Genomic DNA, 16205 nt, shown 5'->3' on the forward strand with positions numbered 1-16205 from the left:
TTCTGTAAGCTTAATGTTTTTATTTAACTTTCCTTAGTTATTGTTATTAGTATTTTCCTTGTTTCACATCCTTTAATCCCCCTGGCATGCTTGTAATTGTAGATGTATTCTATATACAAAAGGTTTGTACAGTTTGTTGTGTAATTGTTGATACAATAAAATGAAAAAAATGTTTGTTTTTAAGATGCAACAAGTGCATTTTCTCTCCTCAGCTGTCACGTTTCCAGCCAAAATGTCCTGAGATGCTGCATAAACCACTGTTTGTCTTTTCCAGCTTAACCCTTTAATGCACAACATATAAACACCTTCTAATGCACAACATGCATTTATTTCCCATGTTATTTCATGCTGGCTGTGTGTTTGAATATCTTTTTTATTACAACAGATCATTATATCCATTTTTCCTTTCATACTTTATGAAGAAAAGTAGTTTTTGTATTATTACATCAAGTTTACACACATGGGTCAAAAATGACCTTGTGCATTAGAAGCGTAGTGATAAAAAAAGTGATTTAAAATTAAAAATGTGAGTATATGTGTAACTATGTTTGTCTTATTTTGAAGGTTTAACTTTAAAAGAGTTGTTAGAACCACCAGATTATATTGGAAAATCACATATTTTAACATTTGAGACTTATTAGAGCCACCAAATAATAATTTCCATTGGAAAAACACCAATTTAACAAAATAGGATAGTTAATATTTGTGTCTTCTTTGTCAGGTTTTAAATTGGTGACAACATATAAACACCTTCTAATGAACAACATGGGTCAAAAATGACCTCGTGCATTAGAAATGTAGTGATTTAAAAAAAAGGTTTTTATTCAAAAAGTAAGAAATGAAAACAAAAAATTAGGATGTTTGATCATCAAAAACAAGTTATTTGAGGAAAACCTGCAATACCGAATGATGAAATTAATTTATTGCAAAGATATAGAATATAAAAACTTAGTCGGGTCCCTTTGTTTATATATATGTATATAGTATATTTCTATAGATATATGATATGTGTTATTATAATGTATATGCTGTAGAACCAATGTGTATATACAACATATATATGTAGATTTTATAATGATGTATACATATATGATATGTAGAAATGTGTGTAATATGGATTAATATGTGAATAATTTTTGTTTTGTTTTGTTTTTTATTTTTATTATGTTTTGCGTTTTCAACTGTATATTTTATACTGTTGGACCCCAGGAAGAATAGCTGTGGTTTTGCTGCAGCTAATGGGGATCTTCATAATAAACTAACTACACTAAACTAACTTTAGATCCATGTTGTGCATCAAAGGGTTAATAAGTTTTATTGACGCATAAGCTTGTTTTACCAGTGGACTTTAAAACGTATTAAGGTGTAATATAATATAATAGTCTGCATGCTGGTAGTTGCGGCCCACGGCAGGTGATTTCCACTCTGCAGAAACACGTCACTTCGTTGGAAACAAATCAACCTGTCGATATTTATATAAGCCCCGCCCACTCTGCACGTTGACCAATCAGCGCAGAGCACAGGTTCCCTCCTCACTTTGATATAGAAGAGAGCTTCACTGCAACACAGCAGAACCTGAGAGGATATATACAACACAGACAGAGTCAGATCTGTATGAAAGTTTATATTTATTGTGATTATTTACTGTCCTCGTGATGATAAAGCGAACCGCGCGGCTGAGGAACCAGCTGCCCACCTGTTACTATGAAGGTTACCTGGAGAAAAGGTCCTTCAAAGACAAGGTAAGGTCTCTGTTTCTCTCTGCTCTGCAACTTATTATTATCATGTCTTTTCATCTGTTAGTTATTAATAGTGGTGGTTTTACGTGTTTTATAATATGGGTTACAGAAAACGAAGAATATCTCACCAGTTTTGAGACAAAGAATGGATGAATTAACTGATTATAACGAAGTAGCATACGTTTAGATTATGGGTCTCAAACTCGTGGGCCAATTGTGGCCCTCGTGACGATATTTTTATGGCCCCCACCTTGATATGAAAGTTTAATGTGATTTTTATATGAATGGCACTTTACCGTGTTGTGTCATTTTTTGTAATTTTCTGTCTTTTTTAAGTAAAGTAAGTAAACAAAAGAAAAGAAGGGTTGAGAAGATTTGGAAGAGTCACAACTTCAGTGCAAATGTAAAAAACAAATGACAGTTTGAATTATTCACTTTAGCTCTTTGGCTTTTGAGAGTTTGGATGCAAAAAATCCCAATAAATCTCCTATAATTATAATCCAATATTATTCTGAAGTATATTTACTCAAATGTGCAATGCAGGATTTTTTTTACTTGCAACAGAGTATTTCTACAGTGTCACGTTGCAGCATTTAGAAGTAAAAAAAAACAAAAAAACTTCTTCCACCACTGCAATCAGGTGATTATTTTCATTGTCAGATGTCGTGTGTGTGTCGTGTGTGTGTGTGTGTGTGTGTGTGTGTGTGTGACAGGTATGAATTGCTGGCATCTCAACAATGTGCAGAAGTTGCCAGAGATCTTCATGGTGTCAGCAGATAAACTAATAAACCAGTTTGTGTCGTGCGAAGGGATTTTAATTCAAACATTCCTTTACTCCACTAACCTGAGCTTCATATTAAAACCTGTGGAGCCGTGTAAAGTCACAGTAAATCCACAGCAGCAGCAGCAGGTGAAGTCTGCTGTTAATGTAGGTGGAGTTTCCTGTAAACTGTGTGGACTTTGACTTTTTTCTTGCCTGTCTCCAACTGGTCTGACTGCCTCTCTGCCTGTAAAGATTAGAGTCAACCAGGAACTGACGGGAATAGTTAAGACGGTAACTGGCGAGGCCGGCTTTGCAAACACTGAACGGTGTGTGTGTGTGTGTGTTGACCTGCCGGCCCTCCCTGATAACACACTGTATGCCCTCTAAAGAGAAATCAAAGCAGGAACCAGATAAATGTGAAGGTGCTCAGTTAGAGTCTGGGTACCAAAATATAATCCTTTTTTCTATCAAATTAAAATACGAAAAAACGGAAACAGTGCCCCCATTTACTTTTTTAATTTAGTTAGTTAGTTAGTTAGTTAGTTACTTACTTACTTTTATTGTCTCCCTGAGGAGAAATTTGTTTTGGAAACAAGAGAACGTCACATGTTCACATATAGCACATCACAAAACACAAACACACACAAAAGGAAGTCTGTTTACATATCACATAAATTCATATCAGCACAGAACACACACTCTTTATTTGCACTATTGCACACGCTCTTCCTATTGCACATATACCCGTACAACATCAATCATTCTATTAAACTGATTATTCTATTGCACTTCCCTAAACCATCGTTTTTATAGAATAGAAACGCCTTTATTGTCATTGTACATAGCACAACGAAATTAGAGTGCAACTCCCATAGTGCATAAATCAAATTAAGAACAAACAACACACAAACACTTCAGGACAATAAGGTATAGAGGTATAAAAAGTATAAAATATCACAGCAAGAATAAATAATTGAATGGCAAGAAAAAATACAGAATATAGAATAAATAGCTCCGTATGTAAAGGAGGCGAATGAGGATGAGTGGTAGCATGTAGAGGTAGTATTTTAGATAATGAATATAAATATATTGCACTATAATATCATTGCACTTGCACTATTTAATAATTTAATGGAGATAGGTATAAAGGACAGTTTGTATCTATTTGCAGTTTGGTACCCTAGACCTTTTTCCGGATGGGGGGCATACATATTATTTTTCCCGCCTGTCCAATCAGATTCTGCAGTTCCACAGCTGCTATTTTTTTTCTGTAAAAGCAACAGGATTTTTTTTACAGTGCAGATTAGTTACACCTCAGTCTCAGTTCAGTTTATTTTAGTTCTGTGACCTAGTTTTGTTGTTGGCTTTGACCGGAAAGAGACACGCCAACTCTGACTGATTCATTACTCAGCATTTAAACAAACAAATAAATCTAGTAACACCAGTCAGTCAGTCTACACACTAAACATTGTTACTAATACCATTATTAGTTTCTGCTCAGGTTATAAACTCATGACTCATCAAGTTGAGAGAGGAATGTCACCTAATTCCTTGTTGCGTAACATGGGTTTTATTTTCTGATACACACCTGTTGTTCTTTGATATGCGTCTTTTTTCCTGCTTGTTGTGCAAACTTTAAGTTTCTGTGTGTGTTTGTGCAGACGTCTCGGAAGCTGTGGGCCTGCCTGTGTGGAAACACCTTGTTCTTCTTCAATGAGAAGAGAGACTCTGATGTAAGTTGACTCAGAGATTTGGGATTGTTAAACACACTGATTTTGATTGTTAGATGCATAAAAGCGTATTACTGTTGTGCGTCACTCAGTGTGTCTTTGTGTGTCTTTGTATGTGTTTCAGTACACGGAGAAAGTGGATCTGGATGGATTCATCTCAATAACAGATGACGGCAGCCAGGATCGTAACCTGGACGCAGCCAGACTCAACCTCCAGATGAAGGATAAAAACATCAAATTCACTGTAAGGAAATAGACAGAAAATATGCAATATGCAATATGCATCCTCTTTTTTTAGGGTAATTCCTAATTTTCACAAATTTCTTCTTTTTTGTCTGCAGGCTCCCAATGCAGAAGCTCGTGAGCTGTGGAAGGGTTATATCCACTCTGTGGCGGAGGTCAGTGGGAACAATTATTTTATATTATATTCTTATAGAAAGAACAATTAACATTTTATTGAGTGTGCTTGAAATAGTACACTATATACTATTCACCGGGCTTAATCCTAGATTTTATTCTTCTGTTTCTTCCGTGTTTTTGGTCTCACATACACTAAAAAGTATCAAATCGAGCGGCTCAGCCATGACAAGTGTGCTGTGACTTTTCTAAGGGTTTCAGCAAACGTTTTTCAAATTATTTGGCAAAAACACAGCAAAAAATCCCCCCAATGTTACCCTATGGAGAGGCTAGAGTGAATGACATCATTGCTAGTGCAGAGGGAGAGAAAAAATTGTCAAAAAATAAATTTGGAAACTGCGCTCGAGGCCGCAAATTTCACTCTACAGAAATAATTTATACATAGAAATGTAGGAAAATTCGTCTTCTCCCTCCCATTGGTGTGGTAAAGCTGTCAGAGTTATAGTTTGGGCGTAGGACCACAGATGATCCACCAACACCACCCACAGCCTCATAGACCGCCATGGTAAAAAGGCGGGAACATTTCTGGAGGAAAGCATAGGTACCAGATTCTTCTGATCACTCTAAAAAAAACAATTTCTTCATTTTTCTTCACAAAACACATATGTAGACGTTCAGGAAGAACTCAGGATGCTCAAAGTGAAGTCGGATCAGTGATAGGAATTATGGTTTTGCCAAAAATGCTTTCTGTTCGAGGGGCAAATTTCACCCGTTTCCACCTCTCACAGTGGCGTCAAATTCCACAGCTGCAGTTGATTTCAGTTGATTGCTCTGCTCTGATTGGTGGACGCCACCTGGCCCTGGTTGCTTGGCTACCAAAGCCTGCCCCCCTTCAAAACAGTTCAAATTGTAACAAATAATGTCTGGGTGAGAGTCATGGGCCAGAGACAATCACACTCAACATCTCTTTAGAAAAGTTCTAGTTTTATTATTTAAGTTTAAGATAACTGAAGCAGAAACTGTGTGTCCCTGCAGCTGTCTGTCCCGTCCAACCTGAACCTGCTGCCGGGTCAGATCCACATGCTGAAGGAGACGGTAGAAAAGGAAAAGGAAAGAATAAAAAACGCGCCTCCACCTGCAGCCGTCACCAGCTGCGGCGCCTACATCAGCCTGGAACCAGACATGCCAGCGTGAGTATCACCTAGACGCTAAAGTGTTGACACTCATGCTCAAATGAAATACTGCTTATTATTATTTCTGCCAGGGAGGTTTTGTTTTCGGTTTGGTTTGTTTGCTGTCAGCAGGATTACGGAAAACATGCTGGCGTCATTTGAAACTTAGTGGAAGGATGAAAACCCATTTTTGATGATTTTTCTAGGTTTTCACATAAAGGAATAAATGCTCTTTTTTGGCATTAAAAATGTCTCCAAATTAAATTTTGTTAGGAAATTGTAGCATTTTGAAGCTTAACCCTCTATGGTTCGCATTATGATGCCAGTTTAAAAAAATTTGTGGAGTGTTTTATTTGTTGTCTTGAAGTAGACTAAATAAACAAAATCTGAAGAAATGTTATAATTTTTGGAAGTTTTTGGGGTTTGTTGCCCGTAGGCAACATTGTACCATAACGGTGCAGTGAAAAAAGTGAAAAAGAGAGTTTTTAAAATGAATTTTAACATAATTTATTTAATAAACATGTCTAAAAGGGTACAATACATAACATATTAAATTTAAAAACATTATAAAAGGAACTTTTTTAACCGGTTTCTTGTCTGAAGTGTATGAAACTGATCAGAAATGAAAGTTTACTCACCTATTAGTAGGAATTTATTTTTTGTTGACGTTTTGAGGGATTTTTTATGGCGCAAAATGGCAAAGCTGTTTCCTTTGGAAAACTCTGCAAAAGAGGGTTTCAATATGGCCTCCTGGAGGTCATGTGACAAATTAAAGCATTGCTATTGGTTCCCTATACTCTTCCCTCTTTTTCAAAGTATCGCATCACTCAAAAACATGCATTGTAGAAATTTGACAGGCCAAAAATGGGGTAACACCGTACCATAGAGGGTTAAATTAAGGCGGCTATGTTTTTAACTCCATGAAATCCTATGATGTATGTGTTGTCACAAACAATACATGATGTCTGTGTTTTCTTGCGTTCTGCAGTTGTTACCACAAAGTTTCCCGTTTGGAGGCGGAGCTTCTGCTGGAGAGAGAAGCCAAGAAAGGAAACCTGCTGCTGAGACCGGGGAGCAGTGGGAGCTCCTTCGCTGTCACCACCAGACAAGACGTGGAAGGGTACAAACACTCAAAAAACACTTGTTCACACACAGATCTAACACTGTATGTCTGACCTGTAAAATGTTATGACAGCAGTATCCTTAAAGTGATCCTGATACCTACAGAGTTTTTCATTTGATACCTTTTTGTTTGCGTCATTCAATACCCATGATGTGAAAAGAAGCATTCAGTCAAGTATTTTCACAAGAATAAATCACACATGGAACTGCCAACTCCATCAAATGCTCACGCTCCACTTCCCCCATGATGAACAAATATAAAACCTCCATGGATCAAAAATGCATGACATAAAGAGTCATAATTAAGCTTGTTTGCAGTCCAAGTTGAGATCTCTTGGCATCTCTGGCTTGGCTCTGTCCTGGTTTGATTCCTACCTGAAAGGACGCTCCTTCAGTGTATCCTGGCATGGACAGTTGTCAACTTCACATTGCCTCACCACAGGGGTCCCCCAGGGCTCAGTGCCTGTGTCATCACTTAATGCCAAACTAAATGGTTTTTACTATGATAGAATAAAACAGGCTTCACCTCACAGCAAGAGGGTTGCAGGTTCAAATCTGGCCTTCTATGGCCTCTTCTATGTGGAGTTTGCATGTTCTCCCCGTGTCAGCGTTGGTTCTCTCCAGGTCCTCCGGCTTTCTCCCACAGTCCATAAAACATGCATCTCATGCAGGTTTAATTGGTGACTCTAAATTGCCCGTAGGAGTTAATGAGAGCTGATGGTCTCTTGTGACAGGCCAGTGATAGTCTGGTGGATAATGAATAAATGAATGAATATAACAGGTAAAAATGGCAGTTTTTAACACACTGTTTGTATTGTTGCATGTTCTCATCTTGGACTGTTTGTACTATTTACATTTGCTGATTCTATCTGTGTTTTAATGACTTCCCTTTGTCTTTTCTCCGTCTCCAGCCCTGTATTCAGACATTACCGTGTGACTCGTATAGCTGGAGGAGGATTCGCCATTGATGTGGACAATCCAGTGAGTATTATAAACATCACGATTCTTTATATTTTATGTTAAATGACTGAAGGGTAAAACTGTCAGGGACAAAAGAGGAACCTGTTGTTGTCTTTGGTATCAAACATCAGACACAAAACAAACTTTATTGCTTTTTAAAATCGGCTGTGTATTTATTCTTACTTCCATTATTCACTAAATGAGCTCTGCCTGCATGCAACTTGAGCCGTAACTTCACTTGGCGTGATAGATTTAGTTGTTTATTGTTCCGAGGAGAGGTGAGAGGTTGATGTTGAATTTCAGATTTATTTGCAGCATGTGACGTCCTGGATCATAAGAGGTTAATTACAGTAGCGGTAATAAATGTCACATACCTTTAATCAGCAGTCATATTTCTTTTGAACCTGTCTGATGACACTTTAATGACTCACCTCTGATCTGCAGTTACGTGCTGTTGTATATAATTTCCCTCTCAGCATGAATTTCCCATAAACAGTAATTAAACTAAATTTGATTTAAAGGGTGCAACAATTTGAATGCAGATATTCTGGTTGAGTCAAGTCGAATAAAAAATAAAACACTTTCTGTTTTAATTCCTGTGTGTATTTTATCATTAAAATAAATGTGTTTTGGTGCAGGTGCCCTGTGCGACGCTACATGATGTCATCAACTACTTAGTGGGAAAAACTGAAGGCGTTCTGATTCCTCTCATCTTGGAGGAAGCGTACGAGAAAAACATCTGTACGTACAAGAACTGAGACATCTTACCTCTCTTTTACTCTATTCTATTCTGTTCTTCCACTCTACTTTTTCACTTTAATATTAAGTTCTCATTTTAAGCTGTGTAAAATATTATTCCATACACCAAATATGTCATCTAAACGTATACATGACTAATGCTACATATACATCAGAAGACTTTGAAAAGATTTGGAAAAGACTCCTGTAAAACTATCAGCTCACATCTAAAGACAAGAGTTTAGAGTTTTTAGTCTCAGACTGAGATTTTAGACAGACTGTCAATCTAGCAGGGAAACTATTTATAAGACTACAACTAGATTCTTTTAGCAGTTTTTTCCCATCATGCTTTTAGTAAAAACAACAAAAAGAAGAGAAGACGCCACAAAATGCCCCTCACAAAGCTGAAAAAGGGTTTCTGTTTTTATCACATGAAAAGTTGACTATTTTACAGTAAAAATAGATATAAGGAAGAATAAAGGAAAGGAACATTTAGAAATGAATTCATGATATACATTTATGTCCTATTTAATTATAATGTGTTTAATTGAATAATTCTATTTCTTTTTAACTTGTGGCCCATTAACCTTTCTTGTATATTTATGCTGTTTGAATCTTTTTCATTCTGCCTGTGTATAAACCACTTAAAACACGTTTACCATGCCGTGTGGGTATAACTTTTTTTTCAGCACAACCTCACCTCTCTGACCTGATTTTTTTTTTTTTTCATTTTGACTTAATGGATCAACATTTTGAAAAAATGCATAAAAACACACACCAAAAAAAAAATCCCCCACAAAATTACAAAAGCTCTATCAACTTTCATTTAGTCAATCAAACATTAATCATTGATTATTTACTACTTATTTACGTATACATTTATTTATACATTTTAACTGGGTCTCCTTACTGTTCTCTTTACTAAGAAACATCTAAATATATGACATCACTATATTTATATTAAGGACTGAGCTTGTTCCTTTTTCTCTCCGTGATGACTCCAGTAAAACTCCTAGATTTACTAAAGTCAGTCAGTTTTTACTCTGGGACTGTGGACATCTTGTGGTGTAAGCTCAGTATTAAAGAAAATGTGTTTTTCTTTTAACAGTTTGCATTCGAGCTAATAATGAGAATGGAGAGAGAGAGAGCGTGCTGCAGGCCCCGTCAAACCCTGCACCACCACTCTTACCCCGCAGACCAACAGGTACTGTGTGCATGAATACACACACACACACAACCACACACACACACACATACATACACACACACACACACACACACGGCCGCACCTGTTTGCTTGTGGCCCTTTGACGCAGTCAGGTATGTGGAAATTCCACCTGTCCAACTAATCTTAGACTTTTTCAACTCAACGTGACTCGTTAACCACTTCAACAGCAATTAAAACGAATACATAAAATACTTTATAATACTTTAATACGTACTGTGAACCTGCTGAATGTGCTTTCTGGAGAAGTAGCTGGTTAATTATCTTTGTATCAGAGGGTGAAAGCTTGAGCAAGCCTTTTTAAATAACACTGAGGGATAAACACACACACACACACACACACACAGATTCTTGTACTTCAATCTTTGTGAGGACCCTCATTGGAACAGTGAATTCCCTTGCAAGGTTGTAATAGTTTATAGTAGTTATACTTTTTTTGAAATGCTTTAGTTTTAGTTTAGTTTTTATTAGTTGTAGTTTTTTGTAATGGGGTATTTGTTGGGTGGGAGATTAAAAGAGGTCACAGTAAATTTTGCCTTTATTTCCTTTGTCTTATCCATCTTCATTATGTATGAAAAAAGTTGACAAAGACGGAAAACGAAGGACATTTTCACTATAATTTAGTTAGTTTTGTAACCACACAATACAGTTTCAGTTAATTATCATTACCATGTAACCTTTAACCCTAAAACAAAGTCTGAAATTTAAAAAAAGCCTTTAAAGAAGTGAGGACCGGCCGAAATGTCCTCACTTTGCAAAAATGTCCTCACTCTGTTGGTTAAAAACGTGTTTCGGTCCTCACTATGTAGGAAGTACAAGAACACACACACACACACACACACACACACACACACACACACACACACAACCCAATCACTCATGGTTTGCTTGTTTTAGAGGCTTTGTGCAGCAGGTAGAAATTCCTCGACTTTGTTTGTGTGTCTTTGGACTTTAGAACGTCTTTTTAACTCGTGGCCCATTAACCTTTCTGGTATATTTATGCTGTTTGAATGTTTTTCATTCTGCCTGTGTATAAACCACTTAAAACACGTTTAGCATGCCGTGTGGTTATTACTTTTTTCAGCACAACCTGACCTATATGACCTGATTTTTTATTTTTTTCATTTTGACTTAATGGATCAACATTTTGAACACAAAAAAACACATAAAAACACACACCAAAAAAAACAAAAAAAATCCCCCACAAAATTACAAAAAACACACCAAAAACGTTAAACATTTTTTTACAAACAACACACAAAAACACACAAAATTCACATAAAAACTCCAAAGGGTAAACCTGAACATACTGAACAGCTGCACAGTCTGTTGAGCACTTAAAAACATTATTAAAAAGTTCAGTCCCAGCTCGGCAGGAATCCTTGACTTTTTTACTTTTCACTCTTTTATTTCCTTTTTTAATTCTAACTCTGTTTTTAGAGTTTTTATTACTATTATATTGTTCATAGTATTTTATTGTTTTCATTGTTTTTATTTATTACTATATTTGTGTTTGATTTTTATTGTATTTTAATAACTGTACAGCACTTTGGTCAACTGAGGTTGTTTCTAATGTGCTCTATAATTAAACTCGAACATGTTCATTTTCAACACCTGCTTAGAACAAACGCCGCGTCTATTTCTGTCCGGTCGGGGTTTTTGGTGATTCGTCAGGTGAACAGTGACAGCATCTGTCATTTGTTCTTTACATCAGTTCTTATCTAACACCTGTAAAAATTATAATGACATGTTTTGTTTTGCAGAAAGAATAGCGACACCTGAACCAGCAGCAGAACCAGTTGAAGAGATCTACCAGAACAGTGAGTAGGACTCATCAATCACTCCCTCTATCACTCTTGGCGTTTGCTCTTCCGTCTTGTAAACACCAACAGGAAAGACTTCATTCTTTCCGTTGCTTCTGCTAACTCCAGTGTCTGTGTTCAAACAGTGGAAGAAGTCAAACACAGAGAGGATTCCTCAGCCGCCCCGCTGCCTCGTAAGTCCCTCCTCCTTTTCCTCTTCATCACTACAATCATTACTCATCTTTTCTTTTCAATGACTGTGAGTCATCTTCTTGTTTTGGTCTTCCACAGAACTGGAGAATAAACCCACAAAGAAAGCAATTATGCCTCCGATACCGACTCCTCGCAAATTGTCTGCTTCTGCAATATCCTCCTCGTCCTCCACCTCGTCCTCCACCTCGTCCTCCACCTCGTCCTCCACAAACAGCCGAGAAATTAGGAAGAGGACCATAACAGACCCTCAGGGACAGAGTGAGTCCACTGCTTACAGTTCACCTCAAAGACCTTCAAAATCCAGCATGGACATGGCTATAATGTTCAGCCACAATTCACATTTTGCTATTTTACCTTATTGAGTGTGCTTGAAAGAGCACACTATATACTATTCACCGGGCTTATTCTTATTCTTGCGTGTTGTTTTTCGGTCGACTACTCCTCCCAGAGTTTTGGTCGCACATACACTAAAAAGGTGTCAAATCGACCTCTCCTCGGAACAATAAACAACTAAATCTATCACGCCAAGTGAAGTTACGGCTCAAGTTGCATGCAGGCAGAGCTTTCATTCATTCATTTAGTGAATAATGGAAGTAAGATCGGCCATGACAAGTGTGCTATGACTTTTCTAAGGGTTTCGGCAAACGGTTTTCAAATTATTCGGCAAAAACGTGACAAGAAATCCCCCCAAATGTTAACCTATGGAGAGGTTAGAGTGGATGACATCATTGCTAGAGTGCAGCGGGAGAGAAAAATTAGTCGAAAAATACATTTGGAAACTGCGCTCGAGGCCGCAAATGCCACTCTATAGAAATACTTTGTACATAGAAACGTAAATTTGTCTTCTTGCATCCCAAAAACACTTACGCCCTGACGGGACTCAATGTAAAATAAGCCACTTATTCTTGCTTATTCTTGTGTTGTTTCTTGACTTCATCCTTGCTTGTGTTGTATGATTGAGAATTACCAAATAAGACACAAAATTATTTTTTTTAAAAAGACACAAAATTACCTAACAAAGTAATTAAAGGGACCTTCCAGACACAACACGGTAAAGTGCCATTCATATAAAACTCACATTAAACTTTCATATCAAGGTGGGGACCAAAATATCGTCACAAGGGCCGCAATTGGCCCGCGGGCCGCGAATTTGAGACCTATGTTGTAGATTATCTTACAGGACTTCCTCCTCTTTTCCATTTTGAAAACAGTTTAAATTGTAATCTAATAATAAGTACGGGAGAGAGTCACGGGCACACTCAAAGTTTCTTTAGAAATGTTCTAGTTATCAGTAACATTAAAACGTTTTGTCTGTTGTTGTTGTCTCTAGTTTCTCTGGCAGCGATATCAGAGCTGAAACTCAAGTTTCAACAGACCAAATGTCAAGAGTGACCTCTGCTGGTGGAAACCTCTCAAAGCATCTGTGAACATCTGCCTCACCAGTGTAGAGCCGCTCCATGCACCAGTCTGTCCCAGTAACAGAACCAACACCTGCAGCTGAGGACCAGCTGTCTGCACACAAACCTCCTCTGCACCTCCTCCTCCTCTGCACCTCCTCCTCCTCTGCACCTCCTCCCCGGCTCTCCTCCTCCTCGTCAGCTGGCTGTCGGCAGGAGAAGCCTCTCCGAAGATTAACACTTTATTGATTCACCCGTTCTCAGACACTCGTTAGCAGATTAATTGGCTGTAACGAGGAGTGTACACGTCACATTATTCACTGTTTCTCTTGTACATTTTGCACATTAACCACTAACAATGTTGTACATTATCCTGATCTGATTTTTTATATTGTTGTCTACTTCTTATAATCAGCTGTTAAGTTGTATTGTATATATTTTTACATAGCTAATTTATATATATTGTGAAACACCTATTACTGCCTCTACACAGTGAAGTTTGAAAGACAGAAATGAGTTTTCTTGGTGTTATTGTACCTACTGTATGTGAATGTATTGTAACTCTTGCTCCGTCACATGAAATCATATCTGTGAACAAGCAACTTCTAGTATGTGCTATGCAACATTTAAAAAAAACAACGATCAGAAACCAATAATGAAGTCCTGTATGTGATCTATTTTCTGTGTTACAACTTGTTTTTTTTATTCCATTTGTTTCTTCCTCTGTTTTACTTGTATTTGAAGCAGAAATCCAAGAACAAAGTGCTCTCACTCCTTTATTACCTCAATGACTGATAGTGGAAAAATTAAACTATTTACAATAAATTGTGAAATAAAGTTAACATAACTCTCGGCTTCTTTAAAGCATTGCAGGCTACAGTTATTCAGGAGATGCATACAGAGGGAGCGGCATGGCAAAGCAACACTGTCACCATGTGTGAGCTAGAACGCTACAGAGAGGTCGGGATGTGCACAAATAAGACTTCAGAGCATCAGAGTTCATCACTTCTGTTTCTCACCAACTCTTATAATAATACCATGTGTTAGCTGAGGCTACTTGCTAGCTTCAGGTACATCTCAAAAAATCAGAATATCGTGAAAAAGTTCAATATTTTTTGTCAATTATTTCAGAAAGTGAAACTCATAAAGATTCATTATACATAGAGTGAAATAATTCAAGCCTGTATTTCTTGTAATTTTGATGATTCTGGCTTAGAGATCATGAAAACACAAAACTCAGTGTCTCAGAAAATTAGAATATTGCATAAGATCATTTTTTAAAAGAAGGATATTTTAAACACAAATGTCAGGCTTCTGAAAAGTATCTTCATTTCTATCCATCAATACTTGGTTGGGCTCCTTTTGAATCATGAATTACTGCATTAATACTTGGTGGCATGGAGGAGATCAGCCTACAGCACCATGTTGCTTTTATAGCAGCCTTCAGCTCATCTGGTGTCTCTCACATTCCTCTTGACAACAGCCCATAGACTCCTATGGGGAGTTTGCTGGCCAGTCCAGCCCAGTAACACCATGGTCATTGAAGCAGCTTTTGGTACCTTTGCCAGTGTGGGCAGGTGCCAAGTCCTGCTGGAAAATGAAAGCAGCATCTCCAAAGAGCTTGTGGAAGCATGAAGACTCTAAAATGTCCTGCTAGATGGCTGCTATGTTGACTGTGGACTTCAGAAAACACAGTGGAGCAACAGCAGCAGAGGACATGGCCCCAAACCACCACTGACCCAGGACCAGCACATTACACTGACCAGCAATAGTCTACTTTTATACTGAGACACTGAGTTTTGTTTTCATTATCTCTAAGCCAGAATCATCAAAATTACAAGAAAAACAGGCTTGAATTATTTCACTCTACACGTAATGAATCTATATAGTGTATGATTTTCACTTTCTGAAATAATTGTCAAAAAATATTGAACTTTTTCATGATATTCAATTTTTTTTTAGATGTAACTGTATTTGTTATATTTGGACTACAGACGGCCCACTACTCACGCATGGAGGACCACAAGTGTCACAGATGTGGAAATTTCATGCACGATGTAAGCATGAGCTTTTAATAAACTTCTTCTTCCACAAATTGAAACTAAAACTAAAATTTATAAAAGTTAAAATAACAGAATAAAAAATAAACGAGACTCCGAAGGTGACTTACGGTTTTCGATCGTCGCGTAATTGCTTAGCAACAGTTTCGACCGTAATCACACGGCGGAACTGCACAACTGCCGCCGTCGCTAACTGCACAACATCAGCAGCTGATCAAAACAAGCAGCATGGCTAATTATCATAAACATAGCGATCTTGAATTAATAGCTAACTGCACAGAGTGTGCTTGTTGTAAAACTGTGGACGCCGTCGCTAACTGTGCACAACGTCAGCAGCTGATCATAAACAAACCAGCATGGCTAATTATGCACAGCTTCTCCGCTGATCTTAAACATAGTGATTGTGAATTAACCAGCATCACTAACTGTGCACAGAGTGTCTGGTGCTTGTTGTAAACAAACAGAGATCGCTAAGTGAACACCTCCTGCAGCAGCAGCACATACACACTGTACTGCTACAGAGCTAACTGTTAGCCTGTTAGCACATACACACTGTACTGCTACAGAGCTAACTGTTAGCCTATTAGCACATACACACTGTACTGCTACAGAGCTAACTGTTAGCCTGTTAGCACATACACACTGTACTGCTACAGAGCTAACTGTTAGCCTGTTAGCAGGACTGTGCCACTTCGATTCGTTCTTCTTAACGAGCCGTGCCACCCCACGAGATCTCATCACACCCCTAAAAACAAGTTATTAATTCATTAAATGCTTTGTTACTATTTCTTGTGACATTTGTGATCCTCCACACTTACAGCACACCGTGACTCCTCTTCAGTGGTGAGATTATTGGGTGCAGACACATACAAACTGTACAAACAAGCATTAGGGTGCAGTCATTAGTGAACAGAATGAATACAGTAC

General features: G+C 37.7%; 1 protein-coding gene across 2 annotated transcripts; it reads left to right on the forward strand.

Annotated features, from left to right (window-relative positions):
- The first annotated feature begins 1266 nt into the window (after positions 1 to 1266).
- Positions 1267 to 14106, forward strand: LOC131977943 (signal-transducing adaptor protein 1-like). 2 transcript variants are annotated; one of them, XM_059341427.1, is made up of 13 exons: positions 1267 to 1742; positions 4164 to 4235; positions 4357 to 4476; positions 4574 to 4630; positions 5625 to 5779; positions 6750 to 6881; positions 7795 to 7864; positions 8482 to 8584; positions 9690 to 9785; positions 11570 to 11626; positions 11755 to 11802; positions 11900 to 12079; positions 13152 to 14106. In XM_059341427.1, exons 1-13 carry the CDS (start codon positions 1656 to 1658, stop codon positions 13211 to 13213), a joined length of 1239 nt encoding a protein of 412 aa, XP_059197410.1. In that variant the 5' UTR covers positions 1267 to 1655; the 3' UTR covers positions 13214 to 14106. The 2 variants fall into 2 exon arrangements, with proteins under 2 accessions (XP_059197410.1, XP_059197411.1); XM_059341428.1 differs by having other exon boundaries at positions 11912 to 12079.
- Positions 14107 to 16205: the final 2099 nt, after the last annotated feature.

This window comes from Centropristis striata, chromosome 9, assembly GCF_030273125.1.
Source record: "Centropristis striata isolate RG_2023a ecotype Rhode Island chromosome 9, C.striata_1.0, whole genome shotgun sequence".
Taxonomy (NCBI): Eukaryota; Metazoa; Chordata; class Actinopteri; order Perciformes; family Serranidae; genus Centropristis; species Centropristis striata.